Source organism: Limanda limanda, chromosome 17, assembly GCF_963576545.1.
Source record: "Limanda limanda chromosome 17, fLimLim1.1, whole genome shotgun sequence".
NCBI lineage: Eukaryota > Metazoa > Chordata > Actinopteri > Pleuronectiformes > Pleuronectidae > Limanda > Limanda limanda.
Window position 1 is genome coordinate 10932006 of NC_083652.1, and position 18770 is coordinate 10950775.

Here is an 18770-nt window from a genome sequence, read left to right on the forward strand (position 1 = left end):
TGCATGTGTTTATTCAGTTATTTGCACAGGGGGGGCGTCCTGCAATCACGGCTCCCCGAGTGAAGCCAAAACGTCTTCACTACCCCATGGTGGCTGGCCGGCAATATTGGTCATAAACACAACATCCTCCATGTTGGCAGATGGAAAACTAAAAAGTCAAAGTACACGTCAAGGGATATTTTTCCCAAAGATGGTATCACATTTTTTTGTTCATTCTTATCACACTGTTGCATGTTAAAGTGCAAGTTTTCCAAATGTGAGTTTATTTTTAATGAGTAACTTGATGACAGCTGAGACTGACTTGTGATTGGTGGAGTGCATGTAATGGCAGGACCTCCATATGCGGCTCCATCCCCTGAGCACTACATTAGGGGGTGTGGGGGGGAATGTTCGGCTAGGAAGTGAAAATGTGTTATCCATCTTTATAAATGGTCCTTGTGCTGACCAAGATGGTGAAGCCAGGGTCCTTTTTTACAAGTCACTCCTTATCTGTATCCAGTGCGTGCTATAATAAAGTATGACATGCAATAAAGCTAATACAATAAAAGGGGCCCAGTAAGACTGCATATGCATGTCATGTCAGACCCCTGACAACTGGGAGGAACAAAGGTGAACAATTATACATGAAACCGTAGACAGTGTTATATCAGCAAGGTCTTTGCTTTTAATCTCCATAAACTTTACTTTGACATCAAAAATAAGACTTTTATAATGTAGCTCTGACAGAATCATCATGTTTTGATTTATCACCAGTGGTTTTAAACTCAGGAAGAAATCCCAGAAACAAATAAATAGTTTTATGGTCAGTGCAGTGATTTAAAGAAGAATCTTATAAGAGGATCTCTTGACTAGCCTGAACATGTTTTTGAGGAAATGGCTCCATCCCCTCTGCCGGGGCGCGCAGCTCAACGACGCTTGCAGCGTGCCAAGCTGCGGCAGCGCCCCACTCCCCATTAATCACACTGTATGCGACTCTGATGCATTAGATATTCCCTTCATAAACTCTCAATGAGAGAACGATTACATATTTCTACACGGCTGGCAGCCCAGGCAGCTCCTGCAAATGACTTTCTGGAACAGAGCAAATAGCGATGCCAGTGTGCAGAGTGAACACTGTGGGGCAAACAATAAACTTCAGAGAAACTCCAGCATTGGGCTCTCGAGGACGATCAAACTGATGATTCTTGCAAAGGTTCACATATTACTGATTCACTGATGCTACTGTGTTAGGTTTGCTGTGGTAAAAATCAGCACCAGGAGCATGTGAGGCAGCCGGGAGCCTCACTGACGCCTCAGCAGTGCCCCCTTTTGATCAAAGCTATGAAGTGCTTCTCCTCGTTCAGAAAACACAGTGGGCTCTTCGGTGAATCTCAACAGAACATAGACTTTGACCAAATGTTTGCGTTCAAAAGAAAAACAAAGACAGATATCCTCATTTCACTGGCTTTCTGTACATCCTAGCGAGGAAATATCTCTCAGCCGAGTCCTTTCTGCTGGCGTTTGGCTTTAAAGTCCGAACACTCCCAAACACACTCAGGAGCTTGTCTTGAAGTTTCTGAGCGAGGATCCCGTCCCAGTATTTACAAAGCAGAGAGCCCCCCGGCTGGAGGATCTTCTCAGCCAAGTCTGTCAGAGACAAACACATCATGATGAGTCTCTCCTGGTCCATCTCTCGGAAACCACTGGCGTTTGGCGCCATGTCGCTCAGGATGATGTGAGCTCGGCCCCTGGGGAGCAGCTCCTGCAGCTTGCTGTGTGTGGAGGGCTCTGTGACATCGTGACTGGACAGGAAGTGGGCACCGTCCAGAGAAGGTATGTTGAGCAGGTCAATACCGATAACGGTACCAGGAGGTAACTCTGGATCTAGGATGAAATCAAATATTTACAAATCAGATTTTTTTTTTTTAACGTGTTTGTGTTTCAATTCCACTGTGTTGATATATGACAGCAGAGCCATCAGTGTGGTTACAGGTACTGGAAATAAACTAAAAGACACTGAAAACTGTCAGTGAGACTCAATTCTTTCAATTTCTGCACATCAATGATCAAAGCTCGTCTGTTTACATATGCTGCAGATTTAAATCATCCAAAAACATCCAATAGTTATTTAATTCTAAAGAGATTATACCGATACAACTTTAAGGAAACAAGAGGACTGATAATCAAATATTAATTTCAATGCTATAATGAAAAAAATCTGAAACCAAATACACCACGGAAACACAAATACAAAAACTAAATCAGTAGGCTTTCAATTTAAAAGAACCATTTACAAGAGACATGATTTATTTCACCCAGGCGGAAAATGCAACACAGAGAGAAAACTTGGCACCATCTACAAAACAATTGCATTATGACAGGTACTCGGAGGCTGTAACTCTAAATGAAATCTATGAAACAAAAACAGTTTCTTCCCGGCTGCTGCTGGCCTCATCAATAAGGCCTGGGACCCTTTAACCGAACTGATGTCCCTGCCTGTGACTGTGACACTCTACAAATAATATTAACGGCACATTCATCACATCCCTCCCGCTTATAGTATATTTTTTATTTGCCTATAGTATTTCCTTGTATTTTTAATTTTCTATGTATATAAAACTGCACAAACACACCACAGAAAATCACATATAGTGTAAACCCACTTGGCAATAAATCCAAATCTGATCTACTACAACATTGATTTGTTTTGAATGATCCATACAAGGTCAGTAAATAATCACACTTGGTTTATTCAACTGTCTTGTTCAGAGACTAATCCATCAGTTACCCGCAGAACAGTTTTATAACTTCAAGATTAAACTGACACACAACATCACATGTACAAATTACTTAAACATTTTAAACTGCTGAAATATCACTGAACCCAGACTTTTAATAAATTCTATGGAACATATATGTATGATGATGATACAAATATGATTATAGCAGGGTGAATAGATATGAATGTAAACAAACAAAATCCATACAAAATAAAGAACTGTTATTCACACTGAGGTGCTGAATTAAAAATATAATTGTTTCCCATAATTTTTCGGGTCTTACAGTAACTTAGGCTTTTATCTTAGTCGATTAATAAATGCAGGACAGAGTAATTATTTGATGTTCTTGATATTCTGCCAAGTACTTCCTCCAGGATTGTTTATTTCCAACTCGTGTAACCGCAGCCAGTAAACCGTCTTGCCTTTTCTTATTTTAAATCTAAAGCATTTCAGGAATTGTGAAATTTTGATAAAAGATATGTACACAAATTAGGAATGGAAGAGAATACACCAAAACAAGGCAAGACCAATTAGATCCACACCGAATAAAAAACGACCAAGATGAATACGTGAGTAAACAACAGGTTTCCAGCGCTTAATCATGAAATCATGTCTGGTGTGGATCCCTGAACATCTCCCCGGCTGCCCCCTCACCTGTCCCGGCTGAGTTGACCCTCTGGACGACCACCTGGCTCCAGGCTCCGGGCGCAGCCCCGCAGTCCACCACGCTGTCTCCGGGATGCAGCAGCCGGAACTTGTCGTCGATCTCCAGCAGCTTGAAGGCGCTTCTGCAGCGGAAGTTCAGCTTGTGCGAGGCTTTGACGTACGGGTCTTTGAGCTGCCGGGTCATCCAGCGCTGCTCGGCCGCACTTCTTCCTTTCTGCTGCTTCATGAGCCGCAGACTCGAGTGGAAACTTCTCCTCAGCAGACACACGCTCCACATTGTTGTGACCGGGAGAGGTCATGTGGACCGCGGCGCCCCAGTGCGCATGCGTGCAGCTACCACTCGCCCATTGGTCGATAGGAAAGATGTGTGTGCTACCTATAAAGTCACTGTGCTACAATACGATGGTAAAAACAGTTCCTACCTGTTTGCTTGCCTATTGTCATAAAGTCCCATGCATGACTTTTTCTACTGGATTAATCTTAAAAGAAGAAATAAAGATCAAATTCTTCATGACGTTTATCTACTTTTCTTTAATACCCTGCATAAAAGTTAGGGTATTTACCCCACTCTTATGATATTGATCTCAATCTTAATTGGGGCCTTTTTTTATTTAGTTGTGTTTATAGAAAGGCTTTATAACATATACAATGATTATGTGTCCTATCTCTTTGAACAGTACTGCTGTACAATGTCAATTCCTTCAATGGAAATTAGCAACATAGTATAAATTCCTGTCCTATTTTCCTGTGTGTTGCTACTTTTAAGGCCATAAAATTGATGGTAAATATAATGAAAAAGATTCTTTATAAAAATGAATATCATTGTTGTTGTTGTTTTTTATTGTAATTAACGTTTATGATAGTTAAAGACGAAGAAGAAGAAGAAGAAGAAGAAGAAGAAGAAGAAGAAGAAGAAGAAGAAGAAGAAGAAGAAGAAGAAGAATCACGTCTTGAATCATTTTCAATCAACAGATGTGTAAAGTGAGTTTATATTGGTGCTTTGAGTGGAGTTACAGGTCGGTACGTTACCCGCCGCAGTTTCTACTCGAACATATCTCACGGTGACACACTGACCTGATCTCTAAAACATAGGATGGTCCTCCCTCCCATAGATATCATATATAAACACTTATATAGTCTATGCTCCCTCCCACAGCCTGACGTCGCTAGACCGATCCACGTTCTGACGTAGCATTGCGTCATGTGAGGACGTTCGTGGGGCGGCACCACGGGGCTGAACCATAGGGGCTGAACGCGGGACTCGTGCTACTCGTGCAACGTGAACTGATGTAAGACAACTTCTACTCTCATAGAAACATTTATTCTGTGTTTGTTCTACGCGTTTCTTCCATTGACACCACGCAGCCCGGTACGTTAAAGTCGTTCGGCCTTCAGCTTACGTTGCGTAAAGTTGTATTCACGTTGTGTTTACGTTCCCCCCCTCAGACACGTGGTAGGATGTCGAGCCCCAAGCTGTTGACCCTGGTGCTGGTGGTGCAGCCCGGCCGGGTGCTGCTGGGCATGAAGAAGAGGGGCTTCGGGGTCGGGAAGTGGAACGGCTTTGGGGGCAAAGTTCAGCCCGGAGAGAGCATCGAAGAGGCCGCTAGGAGGTACACGCCCCCCGGAATGAATCTGCATATGGGAAGTGATCTGAAGATGTCACAGCAGAGGAGACTGCCACCAGGGGGATTGTTTGGGAAACACTGAGGGTTGTCAGTGTGATGAACATGAACTAGGATAAAGGGATAGTTCACCCAAATATGAAAATCCACTCATTATCAGTGGTGTATAAAGTATTTGAAAGCCATACTTTCAAATACATAATAGAAAATGACTAGAGTAAAAGTCTTAAAGTAGCTCATATTAAATAAGTATCAAAAGTATCTAGTGTTGAAATGTACTGAAGTATCACAAGTACAAGTACCAAAATTAAAAATGCTAAATGCTTTTTAGAGTAGGCCTATAGCTACAGAGAAAAAACCCAAAATTTTTCTCTTCAGGATTTATTTCAACTGACTGAAAAATTATAACAACAATATGCATATAATTAATAATGCATATAATTTAAAACCTCCGCTGCTCAGGTAACGAGCCAGTTTTTAGAATATAAGAAGTAGAAAGTACAGAAATTTGTGTTCAAATGTAGCGAGTTAAAGCAAAAAGTAGTCAGGAAAATACTCAAGTAAAGTACAGATATGTGAAAAATTGACTTAAGTACAGTAACAAAGTATTTCTACTTCGCTACTTCCCACCACTGCTCATTATCTACTCACCAGGATGCAGATGGAGTGTGTGGGGTGAAGTGTTCTGAGTCCACAAAACTCTTTTTGGAGTTTCAGGGGTAAACAGCGTTACAGCCAAATCCCAATACAATTGAAGTAAATAGTAACCACATCTTTAATGTTAACAAGCAAGAATTGGTCACCAGTTACTTCAATCGTACTGGATTTGGCTGCAGCGCTGTTTACAGGTGAATTTTCCTTTTTGGGTGAACTGTCCTTTTAAGTAGAAGAGGTGGGAGGGTGAGAGCTGGAACGATCCGACACTTATTAATTTGATTGGTCACAAATGATTATAATAGCAGCTGACTTTATTATAAATTAAATGTTCGAATCATTTTTCATGCAAAATTAGTGATGAAAGTCAAGCTGTTATCTGATTCTAGCTAATTAAATGAGAGGATTTCATGCTTGCTTATGTCCTATGTCTCATTTTAAACTGAATATTAGGGAAGTTTGGGAATTTTTGTTCAAACAAAGCAAGACATCTCCTTAGACCTCATTGTATTGATGACATTTTTCAGTTATGGTTCATAGACCGAACTTTTGATTTATAAATCAAACATAAAACAATCAGCAGATTAACCGACAATGACAGTAATCCTTCATCTGACCGTTTGGTGTAATGCAGGAAGAGACAGACATTAACACCCACTAAATATATATTATTTTTATATTTTAACATCTTTCATAATCTCGTTTATATCATGCCCATTTTCTTTTTCCTATTTGCCTGTGTTTTTATTGCTGCTGTAATTCACCAAATGTCCTCATTGTGGGACTAATAAAGAATTAAGAAAACAAGGAACAAGAGCAATAGAAAATGTCCTCCTAAAATTGAAAAACGGAAACTGAAAAAAACTAATATTTAAGTTTTCCTCTGGCCTGTAAAATCTCTTGAAGGAAATATAATTAATTTCATAATCTGTTTTTATGCATTATTATAAAATTATACAAGAAAAAAAAATTGAAATCAAGAACTGTGTATTTTTATGTTCCACCAGAGTTGAGTATAGTAAGTGGAAAGTTGAAAAAAGTTGATGTACTTTCTTTCAATGTGTTGTCAATCATCAGCAGGAAATTAGCTCGAAAGACAAAGGAAGGAAGTGCTGAAGGCGAACAGACCCGTTCCTGAGCTGTTCTCTCTCTCAGACGGGAAATACAGACTTTGTTTGTGAAAATTGTATTAGAATGATAAATTAATCAGTATCTCGAGATTGTATTTTTACACTTTGGAACAAAAGCAATAGTAAAATTTGAAAATCCTAATCCTGTCATTAAATATTCTTCGTGTTGTGACTGTTGTGTTGACGGTTAGTTGATGAAATACAATTTTAAATCAAGGACGAACAGAAAACATTGTGACAGAATTGATTTAACCAGACTTTCTCAACTCAGCTGCACATAAATCCAAACAGGGTTCTGAGATATAAAAGTCAAATCTGGTGAGCTTTATTCCTCTACACTGTTTTATTACTTTAGCAAGAGAATGACAATGTAAAAAATAGATTTTTGCAACAAGTTACATCTATGTGATGAGAGTTTGAAAACAACCTTTTGTGAATAATTGCAAATTTTCTTTACTGCCTATTAAGTATCAGCATTGGCCACAAGAAATCCATATCGGTTGAGCAGGAGAATACACCATCCCGGCAGATGTTTGATTATTGCGTAGTTTTATTTTGGCTCCAATTATTATAAGGGGGGGGGGGGGGGGTAAACACAGTGGTAAAATTACCTCACAAACTTAAAGATCCACTGCACTCGAGCTTCTGGAGCAGCAAACCACTTCTCCCTATCCTCATCTGTGGAGGAAGTTGAGTCAATAGAAAAACGATTTTCTGCCTGTGTTGGCTTTTCACTGGGAAACACAGATACACACAATGTATCCTCTCTGCCTGCTTTAAGTGTGTGTTTGAAATGTGCTCTGAGCTTCTTTCTTATTTTTAAATGCACACAATCAAAACAGTATTTGATGTTTTCATTGTCAGGGAACTGCAAGAAGAAAGTGGGCTCACAGTGGACGCTCTCGAGAAGGTCGGAAACATAAAGTTTGACATGGTCGGAGACAGGGAGCTGCTGGACGTCCATGTTTTCAGGGCGGATGCTTACAACGGAGACCCGACAGAGTCCGACGGTACGATTTTCAGCGTAGCGTGCAGCCTGTGGGGGGGAGATTGCTGCAGGAACACTGCATCGATCCTGTGTGTCAAATTCAATTGGGGCGTTGTTTGTAGATCAAACAGCAGAAATCAGCAGTGGACCAAAGAGCCTGGAGGGACATTCAGTTCAAACAGCCAGCGGGGGGAAGAGATAAGGATGAAAAAAGCTTGTTAGAAGTTGAAGAAAGTTGAAGGTTTGAAGACTCTGGGCAAGAGAATAAGTTTGATAAGCCAGCCCACGTTTTCTATTAGTCCCCTTGACGTGATACCAAAAGTTCCACCATTTGTGACACAATCTATGCCTACGATAAAAAACTAGATCTAGAACTCCAGATGATAAAGTGAGGTTGACTAATTGTTCCCTTTTTTGTTTTTTTCCTCTTTTTGTTTTTTTAGAGATGCGGCCTCAGTGGTTCGATTGGGATCAAATCCCCTTCAGTGAAATGTGGGCTGATGACATCCTGTGGTTCCCTCTGTTGCTGCAGAAGAAGAAGTTTGTCGGATACGTTAAGTTCCAGGATCACAATGTGATGCTCAGCCACACACTGGAAGAGGTGGACGAGGTCTGAGATGATAATGTGGCCGGTGGTGACACTGTTTATGAGTCGGACCAAAAATGATCAGCTGTAGATATCAAGCACTGAAGATATCCAACTGTTAAATGTTCTTGTTCAATTTGTTTGTAGGAAGAAACAAGTTCCTGACTGCTTTGAAAAACAGTTTAAACTGAAGATTTAGTGTTTACAAATCTGTTCATTATTCTATCATGTATTCATATCTGTGTATACCTCCACCAAGGCAACATTTCCCTTATGAAGCCCCATTTAAATCCACTAGATCTGGATTTATATTTGGATCTGCAACACATAGATCTATCAAATACTCCCTGGGAAATCTGTAAAATGCGTAAATCTGCTAACAAACAAGCAAACCAACAGACAGGGCAGATAACATAACCTCCTTGGTGGAGGTGAAACTAAATCACAGCATCCGTGCAGAGACAGAATGTTTTCAATTCTGTAATTTTATTTTTCAGGATATTCAGTTTAACTTCATTCAGCAAGTTCTTCTTTTTCTTTAATAGAATATTTACAATATGTACAGTGATCATTTTATTGGGTTTCATATTCTGTGCAAGATCATTTGATTCCCAATGCGATTCCTGTTTCCAAAAACATGTTTAATTTTTCTCCATAAAATACCTGTTGATAACTAAGTGCACTTTTTCTGATTTGCATATCAGCACCTTTCATTTCCACACAGTCGGTTCAGGGCAGAGATAAAATCATCTGGTGTTACCGTCAAAAATGTCTAAACATCTCTCAACTTGTCCCTTTGCCTTTAGACTTCTTTTTTTTATTTCTTTGTAAATATATAATGTTGCGATAAACTGTGCAGACACATTCAATATCCAGATTGTACTTTTCCTCATTCGCATAAAAAAAAGTGTCTGCAACTGTGACAAACAGTCTTCATTTATGGACCAAAAATGTAATAGCGATATAGTGGTTAATTATGGAAGTTCCGACTTGATAGTGTGGAAGAAATCTGCTTCATGATTTATTTCACAGATGCGTATTTTAAGTTAATTCATAACATTTATGTGTGTAGTAAATTTGTTTCTTTATAGTGTAATTCCTGACATAACGCTGCCACTAGTGTCATAGTTTTGATCAATGAAACTCAAATCTCTGCCCTTTGTTATATCCTATAATTGAGTTCAGGCTTTAAAAAGAAAAAAATAGCTTATGAAATAAAAAGGGAGTTTTACAAACAGTTAAAGCAAAGAAAGTCAAGACCACATGTAGGTAAACAGTAAGAAATGGCACACTTGTTCATACAAATATAAAGTATGCCGGTAAACATCACGATAAACTAAACTGTCTCGAAAACACATTGGTCCAAAGTTGTTAAGTAAGTAAAACCAGGAACTTCATGACGAGAGATTGAAAATAATCCCATCATTTAATAAAGCACAACTTTCTGTCCCTCCAATGTTTCTCAACCCTCTGAGTATAAAATCGTTATAGGTGCTTTATCAGAGGAGTTTTCTAATAACACATTGTTGGATTTAGTTGTAGAAGTTGATTTTGACAGACAACGTATCAGCATCAGGCATAAAAAGAATCGTGAGTAACACTGTCAAGTTTAAGGTGATATGTTTGAGTTTTCCCCTCACTGAATGGAATGTATACTGTGTAATAGAGGAATTAGTAAGAAGGAAGTACAGCTGTGCATGACTCGTGTTTGCTTTAGCTCACAGAGCGCGTTATTCTCCAGTTTCTCGTCCTCATCAGCAGCAGTGTTTGTCTTTCGCAGCTTGCTCAGGGCTCAGGTGGAGCTCTTCAATCCGTTATTAGCACCAAAGAGACATCCGAGCTTCGGCTGGAGCTCATTCCACACCTCTCCCATCTGGGGGAAAAAAGGAAAACAAGAATCACCCCCCTACAGTTGAATGTGAGTTATTGTCTCCGTACATTTTGTTTCCAGAGTCACAGGGGGTCACCATGACCTTTGACCTTTGTCCACTGAGCTGGTCAAATATGAAGAAATTCCCACAAGGCAGACTGGAGATATCATGTTGAAAGGCAAATCATGTTTTATGAGGCAACCACAACCTTGACAACCCAAATCCCAGCAGTTCAGAGTATGTGGAAATTTGAAAAGGATTCTTTCGAGGAGTCATTGAGATAATGCATTCACAAGACAAAAAACTTTGTTAGGTAACAGTGACCTTGACCTTTGACCTGCACATTTGTACCAAATCTGATGAAATCCCCTCAAGGTGTTCATGAGATATCGTGTGGGACTGGGGGACGTACCAACGTGCAGACAGACTTTGAATTTCAACAATTAAATACAAATGTAAAATAATACATCTAAATATTATTTAGTTTTTTTGCAGGTTTACTAACTTGATAAGAAAAAAATGCAGAAAATATATCGTCAATGTGTGCCCTGTTGGAGTCTGAGTGAAACACAAAGTCATTCACTGTGTGACTTGTTTGATTTCATAACAGGTGAAAGTGCAGGAGGAGGATTCACTCGATCCTGTGAAATGTGAACCAACTCAAATCCCATTAGTTCTTTTGTTGGACTTTAGAAGCCTGTCTCGTGACCGCTTTGACCCTCCTCCTCTGGCGGCGCCGCGTCGATGCAGGCGAGGCTCTGAAGAAGCGATTATTTCCAGACGTGCTCACTCACCTCTCTGTGTCCTTGGACCTGGGAGTTAACAAAAGCCCCGAGAATGTGGGACGTGATGGGAAGGTAGGTGAAGATAAGCTGCGTCTCTTGATGAAGGCAGAACAGAGAGAAGTAGTTGCGCAGCTCCATGGTCTGAATGGCGTTTTCTTGCTGTATGCAGAGTAAAACAAAATACATTATGAAATTGTAACCACTCAAATAATGATAGAAATCTGAAAACCAAAAACATAACACATACTTTAAGTAATATGGGATACTTATTATTTTTGGATTATGCAGACGTAAAAAAGCTGGTTTGTTACTTTATTATTACAACAAGGTGTTTTATGACATGCTAGCTGCAGTGGGGTTCTGTCTGTGAGTCCAAACTCCCCCGACCCCCCCCCCCCCCGGTTGCTATGCTACACCACACATGGTATGACCTGACAGTGTTATTTAAGGTGAGTGTATTAGCAACAGACACATTCAAGCCAATGCAGCACCTTATTTCTCAAAGTAAAGGAGTTGAAACCGAATACGATGAGAACGGCAGCAGCCTGAGCGCCGAGACGTGTGAAACTGAAAGGGACTGATCACCTGAATGATCCGGGATTCCAGCTGCTCCACAGACGCCTGCTCTTTAGGCTGAACGGTGGTGCTCATCATCTGCCTCTTCATCATGCCGTACTTGTGCAGAGCCCTCTGGTGCTCGTGGAGCACACCTTTCTCATGGCGCTCACAGAGATCCTAGAGAAAATCACAGCGCGCATACACATTTCTTATCTTCCTCCAAAGTTTCAAAATGTCACAATACACAGTAATACCTGACAGCCGAGGAGATGAAATAAACCTGTGTATCACAGACAATTTGACGGATTTTGTTGAAGAGCTCCCGGTTACATCTGATCCACTACTAAAAACTACAATTCCAAGTGAGATAGACTTGATTTATGTCAACTTCACAGCTCCTTCTTATGCCTCTGACAGAAAGATGGATTTTCAGTTTTTCAGTGCCTAGACACAAATATACAAATATCTCAGGATGAATAAGAGCAGTCGTACACGTGGAAGATGCCGAAGAAGATTTCAAGCTTTAGGTGAAAAGGGCAGGTGCCTGTTTTGAGGAGCTGTTAACAAAAATTCGTGATTTGCGCAGCCGGCACCACCCCTCGCCTCAATGCTACGGACATGTTCCTGTTGTTATGAACCCTAGACTCGTACAATCTCCTGCCATGAAAGGCTAGGGAACCCTTGAGAGAAACTTAGAATGAGCACAGCAAAAGAAAATGAAATGGACTCACTCTGTATGACTGCAGCAAATCCAGGAAAAGATTCAGTTTTTCCACAACATCATCCTCTTCCCGGCTGCCCTGAGGACATTAGCAAAACAACATTTATTACCCGGTGCCATGTTTGGACACGCAGCAGCAGAGCAGGTGGTGGAGGATGAAGGTCTGAGGGTTTTACCTGCTGAGCAGCTTTGTCAGACAGAACAGCGAACTCCACGGACAGACTCTTCAGTGACTGACGCAGCGTCCCCCACGTGCTCTGTGAGGAGGCCAAGGAGGGAAGAGGCGAAGCGTCTGAGCCCAGTGTGCTGCAGGAAACAGCATTATTACAGGGACAGGATGTAACACTGTTGCATCCAAGCTGCCAAGCGCAGGATTTTGGAATATCAACATTTTGTTTTCCCAGTCCAACACCTCTGCATGCCAGAGAGCGACTTTAACTTCATATGGAGGATTATGAAATACCTGAGTTCTCTGCCAAACATAAGTAGATCAGTGGCGTTCTCCTTCGAGCGCTCTGCCATTTTCTCCGCTCTGTCCCGCAGCTTGTGGAAGCTGTTGTGGATATTTCTAATCAGCTCCCTGCTTGTTGAGAACTGAGCCTGGATGTCAGCGGGGAGATATTCCTACAGAGAAAATAACAAAATGTTCTTTGGGGGGAAACTGTGCAAAACTATTTTCTTTTCAACGTATAGGGGTGACAAACCTTTGCCAGGGTCGCAACTTTATTGGTCATGAACTCATCACCCGTTCTCTTGTAGGGATCGCGCAGCTTTGCCTGAACATCCTGGTTGGGAAGAGCGGGCGGGGGGGAAACAACATTGAGTAGTTAGAACAGGAGGCATTTCAATGAGCTTATTGTGCAAAATAAGCAAACAAAAGAACCTACAGAGCCAATGAAGGTGAGGAAGGTCTTGACCCGCTCATCCTCTGAGAAGACAGGATGCCGAGCCACCAAGTTGATGAATCTGCCGAGAGCGCGTCTCCTTCCCTCGATGAACTCCCGCTCGGAGACGGAGGTCAGCACTGTGGGCCGACAACAAGAGAATACAAAAACATGAGGAACAGAAGATGGATAACACAGTAACAGTTTGACGCTGAGATCAAAAAATGGGTGATAGTCTGATGATCTTCGAGGCTCATGGGCATGTTCTGTTTGGGCTTGTGGTCTGCTCCACTGTCATATATCACTTATCATCACATCCCAGTACAGATTCCAATCGATATGTTGCTGCTTATTAAGATATACCATATACCAGAGCCTGATTGATTAACAGTTGAGCCAATATGAGACGTTTCGCTTTATTTTACTAAATAAATTAGAGTGCGACCATTAGAGATAAAGCGCATACCTCCAGCAAAGCCCAACAGTCCCTTTAAATTCAATCAAGCTGCAGTTCAGTTCCCTAAATGTGCCTGATATTTTTTCCACAACATCCATGAATTAAAACAGGAAAAATTATAACTTTTTGACAAGGAAGCAACATCATTTTTTTTAATATACATGTATATCTTCTTCTTCTTTAACGTTTATTTTAATACTTATTAAAGCTGTTACCTTAGTTTATTGCTAATTCATTGGGGACCTCTTTTACAGTTACCAGAATCGTCCTGAGAACTGCAAAATTGATCTGCACTTATCTCGGAGGAAAAAGATGAAATCACAAACAGGACACAGACCCTGAAGTAGATCTACGGCTTCACATATCACTCAGTGGGATGAAAGAGAAAGAGCTCAACTGGTGGGCTGGGATATTTTTTAATGTGTCAAGTGAAAATCGGCTCATTTTATGCATCGCAGCCTTCCTTGTTTCTTTCAGGCAATGATTTTGATGAAACAAGGAGACATTTTATTCTTATCATCCCCCAAAAAGCTGCCACACCCACATGTTCTCAACTGATCTTTCACTAAAGCATAGAAATGAGAAGAAGTGAATGCAGGAACAGAGAAATGCATCAGTGATTGTGCAGATGTCAGAGCGTCAGGCAGAGAACGTACCTCCCTTCAACATCCGTTTAGGTGGCAGCGCTGGCACCACTCTGTACGGAAATCTCTGAATAAGAACCTCGTGAAAGACGTCAAAATCACTATAGCGTCGGTAAACGGATATTTTATAACGCTGAAAAACAAGAAGCAAAGAAAGAAAGAAAGACAATTATTTCTGTGGCAGTCGTTGTTCCTACTATTCAATTTAATCCAAGCATAATTGAAAAAATCTGAATTTAAATGAGAAGAAAAGAGCTGGTGCAAAAAGTTAAAAAAAGCAATTATCATTATCAGTGTCGTCAAAGGAAGGGTAAGTAGCTGTTATTGGATGCCTTGCCTTGCTGGTGACCTGGTACTCCACGTGTTTGAGGAACAGGCCCTTCTTCTCGGGTATGAGCTCCAGCTGCACCGTGTCTCTGGCCAGCAGCTTGTCCAGCGTGTGTGACATCATCAGCACGTCCTCCTGAGCTGGCTGCATCCTCAGTGCTCTCAGGTCCTTCGGCTCCCCGAGCTGAGGTTTCGGTAACTCTGTCCGGCGCACGACAGGGAGCAACTTTTAATATTTGTTTTTCATGATGAAATCAATACATATTGGATAAAAAGGCGAATTTCCCAATCGGGAGGAATGCTGCCGTTAAAACCACGTTTCTCTGTTTTCGACAGATTAGAAAAGATGCCTGACTCTATTTGCCTCTGGCCGGCCCTGTGCGTGTGCTCTGTTGTTTATCCCTTCCTGTACATTCCAAGAGAGTCGTGAATTGAATGAAATGCACTGCGACAAATGCAGAAAACCTGTTTAGGAAGTGGCATGCAGCTGCTGTGGTCGCCACACCTGAAATAACAGAGTGGGCCTTAAATAATCACAGAAGGTTGGGAATGGATCTACGTCAAGCCTGCATAATGACTGCCTCTATGAAAACCATAACCCCCCCCTATCATCTTCCCACTGTGGGACTAGTGAAAGAATGCAACACTTAAACATAGGTACGGCTTTGCTACCAAAACAAAAGATTGCTACCAAAACAAAAGAAAACAAATGAAGGTGAATTAAACCAAATTGCTGTTCTTCTTCTGTGAAAGACACTCAAGTCAGGGGTGGAAATTGCAACTAAAATGTATCTAAATTCTGCCAATGGCCCCTGTGCTGCTTTATAACTTTTGCCACATCATGCAATATATATATAAACACAACAGGTGGTTATAGCCCTTTACGATGACTGTATAAGTAGAGGCCGACGAGCATTACCAAGCTACTCATTAAGCCAAACCTTAATTGCCCTTCTCTCACACTGTCTCTTACCTTGTATGCAGTTCTCCAAGAGTTTGGGGCTTGGCTGCTTCCCTTGCTGAGCGAGCGCAATCAACGCCAGCGCTTTATAGAGGGACAGCTTGCTCAGGGATCCGTCCGAAGAGTCGACATGCTCTGCAATCTGAGTAAGACAAAGACAGCATGACCCCGAAGGTCGCCTGCCGTTATTCAGTCCGAAAACAGAATTTAACTGCGAGTTGCATTCCTCTACGCGAAAAAAGTGCTTGCTAGACACAAAGGGAGGTGATACGCTAGAAGGTCAGGAAAAGGGAAATTCCAGTGAACCGTGAAGTGTGTCTGAACTATACCACAGACACATGACCTGACACATGATCTGACCAATTTCTGTCACATCTGTGTGTTGTGACATTAACTTGTGTTCAAAAGTCTAGTACCAGCTTCCCGTATCTACCTTATCTACACTGAATTGCCTAATGGGAACTCAAAACAGTGCCTTATCAGAATCCAACAAATATTTGAGCAGGGATACCTTCATTCATGAATAAATACGAATCAACATAGATAAGCACCCCTGGCTGGAAACAGGAATAATCTGGTATAGAGAGAAGACAGTGGATGGGATGTTTGGGATTCACCCCCATTATGGAAATGCAATTTCTGTATATGTTATACAAGTTATATCAAGTACATGTCAGCTAAAGAACAAGAAGTAGAAGGTAATTCTCTTTCCAAACTACTGTTGGACTTATAACTCTAAACTGTTGAGCCTGTTATGAGACTGAACAACTCACCTGGCCTAAAACAGCCTTGGAGAGTTCAGTCCTCTGGAGCAACCGCTGGAAAACTTCGACCTGCACCCGCTCGTCCGTCCTGCAGCGGATGGCCTCATACACCTCCCTGTAGTAGGCAGGAACGGAGCCTAGAAGAGAAGCAGCACAATGACCACACCACCTTTTATAGAGTAGACCTAATCGTTTTATATATATATCACGTGACTTTTTAATCATCCCAACTAGTGCTGAGCATTACGGCCAAACAATTGTGATAATAAAAATGTTTTATATGGCTCGATACTGAGGATTATCAAAATAAATGTCACATTATTATGTCTGTTAGGTCCTAGGACTCCATTTTGCTCTGTAGGTGAAGGTTGTGCTTTTAAAATCATCATTATTTGCATAAAATCACAAAGACGTATAAACATTTTAGGAGGAAGAACAGTTGTGTGTTACACTTCCTCACTACCAAACTTATATTGCTATTGATAACAAAAAATATTGCGATAATTATTGAGTGTCACATTATTCTAGAGTTTTGCTCGGATACCAAACTTGTGATCATGTGCAACCATGCCACTTTCTCTTATGTGATTTAGTTAATATATATATATACATATAAATATATATTTAAGGCATTGTATTGTATTGAGTTATGCATTGTATTATTAGACTTTTACAATATATTTTAATCCTGGGTTATGTACAGTGTTGTTGTACAGTTAGTTTGATGATATGCATAAAGCACAAGAATTGCCCATAGATATTTGTAAATATATATATTGTAATTCTATTTATTTCCGGTTGCCTTGTAAGAACTGCTTACAGGAACAACAGATAGAAATTAGCCTATAAAGCTAACTCTGGCTCATTAACAATATGTTTGTGTAGATTAATAAGAACAAAAATAATACCCCTAAATTGAACATATGCAATTACAGGATTACAGGTTCAGAACATGACAACAGCCTCATCAGGGTGACACACTAGTGTCTAAAATGAATACAATGCATGTGTGTGCAGGCCTGGTGTTGTGCTGCCTCTGTGCTGAGGGAACCAGCTGACAGTTTTCACGTGGCAAGTAGAAAAAAAACATGAAATCCCCCACGAACCTTTAAAACCTCTGACATGACATTTAACAGTAATATCCACTGCTTCCGCTGAAAGGAAAACATAATGAAGCCGTTTCAAATCACTTCAACGAGTCGCGACCGCTTCAACGATGGAGCAACTTCGTTCCGATCTTCGTGTTCCCAAAAGTTCCCGATCGTCGCTTCACGGAGAACACACGCGTGCACGTGTTCAGCGTCTAAATCCACGTTTCTCGGTTCCCAGGCACCGTAACAACGACCCCACGAACCAAAACACGAGCGAGGTGTGAAACCCTGCGTTAGAAAGAGAGAGAGGACGCTTGAAACGCACCGTACCTTCATTGATCTCTCCAGCCATGGCTCCCCGTGTCATGTGAGCGCAAGAGCACCTCCATGTGATTTCCTGGAGCAGAGAAAAAACAAAAACGCAAGTAACTTATTCTTAAAGTTGTAGTGAGCGCTGGTTGAAGTCCAAGTTTATATAAACTGACGCTCCCGTGCAGATCACTGCGTATACTGTATATATTGTGGTTTTATGTCCGATTGTTGTTTTTATGTACAAATGCACCAACCACACCAAGGCAATTTCCTGTAAGTGTAAATCTACTTTGCAATTAAAAGAATTCTGATTCTTATTAGCAGGCCTAAAATAATCTGGTACGCAAGCCTAAAATAATCATAATCATAATAGTCATAATAATACGGATCATAGGGATCATAATACTAATGATAAAGATTAAAAGCAATATAATAAAAGCCCAACATATATATTGATATAATACTAATACATTGTCTGTTTTTTTATAAAATAAAAGCCCATAATTAATCACTGAACTGACCCACATCTTCTAATTATTTATAGTTTTTCATTTTTTACACAGTCATAAAAAACCAACAGCTTTATCACTTGAACAACTAGCAACTGTTAATTTAAAAAAAACTGGTACCAGAGAATATTGGGCAGTTTTCGCTTTGAAGATGACCCAAACAACTATCAAACATGTTGATTTATTAAATGTATTTATTTTAATCAATTTACTCTTCTATCTATCTATCTATCTATCTATCTATCTATCTATCTATCTATCTATCTATCTATCTATCTATCTATCTATCTATCTATCTATCTATCTATCTATCTATCTATAGGACTGTATTAACTGAGCTCTGAATAACCATTTTTTTCCTCAAGGCTATTTAACTATTTAATCCTGCCTTATGTTACCTCCTGCTGTTCTTATTTTGGCTGATTAATTTGTATTAATGGATTCATGTGGTTTTCATAAAATTATCCTCTACTTTATCTCT

At 40.5% G+C, this 18770-nt stretch overlaps 3 protein-coding genes across 4 annotated transcripts; 1 reads left to right on the forward strand and 2 right to left on the reverse strand.

Moving 5' to 3' along the window:
* Positions 1–675: 675 nt before the first annotated feature.
* On the reverse strand, positions 676–3735 carry mrm2 (mitochondrial rRNA methyltransferase 2). The gene is made up of 2 exons (XM_061090442.1): positions 3414–3735; positions 676–1863 (listed from the first exon to the last, which is right to left on the reverse strand). The coding sequence occupies exons 1-2, from the start codon at positions 3700–3702 to the stop codon at positions 1433–1435; spliced, it is 720 nt and encodes a 239-aa protein (XP_060946425.1). The 5' UTR covers positions 3703–3735; the 3' UTR covers positions 676–1432.
* A 772-nt stretch (positions 3736–4507) lies between these two features.
* On the forward strand, positions 4508–9082 carry nudt1 (nudix (nucleoside diphosphate linked moiety X)-type motif 1). 2 transcript variants are annotated; one of them, XM_061090441.1, is made up of 4 exons: positions 4508–4794; positions 4872–5035; positions 7696–7841; positions 8263–9082. In XM_061090441.1, exons 2-4 carry the CDS (start codon positions 4884–4886, stop codon positions 8433–8435), a joined length of 471 nt encoding a protein of 156 aa, XP_060946424.1. In that variant the 5' UTR covers positions 4508–4794; positions 4872–4883; the 3' UTR covers positions 8436–9082. The 2 variants fall into 2 exon arrangements, with proteins under 2 accessions (XP_060946424.1, XP_060946423.1); XM_061090440.1 differs by having other exon boundaries at positions 4508–4714.
* On the reverse strand, positions 8890–17856 carry snx8a (sorting nexin 8a). Its single transcript, XM_061090439.1, has 13 exons — positions 17799–17856; positions 16387–16514; positions 15626–15755; positions 14663–14853; positions 14338–14458; positions 13228–13364; positions 13045–13125; positions 12804–12964; positions 12517–12646; positions 12351–12419; positions 11647–11796; positions 11071–11220; positions 8890–10278 (listed from the first exon to the last, which is right to left on the reverse strand). The coding sequence occupies exons 1-13, from the start codon at positions 17833–17835 to the stop codon at positions 10198–10200; spliced, it is 1566 nt and encodes a 521-aa protein (XP_060946422.1). The 5' UTR covers positions 17836–17856; the 3' UTR covers positions 8890–10197.
* Positions 17857–18770: the final 914 nt, after the last annotated feature.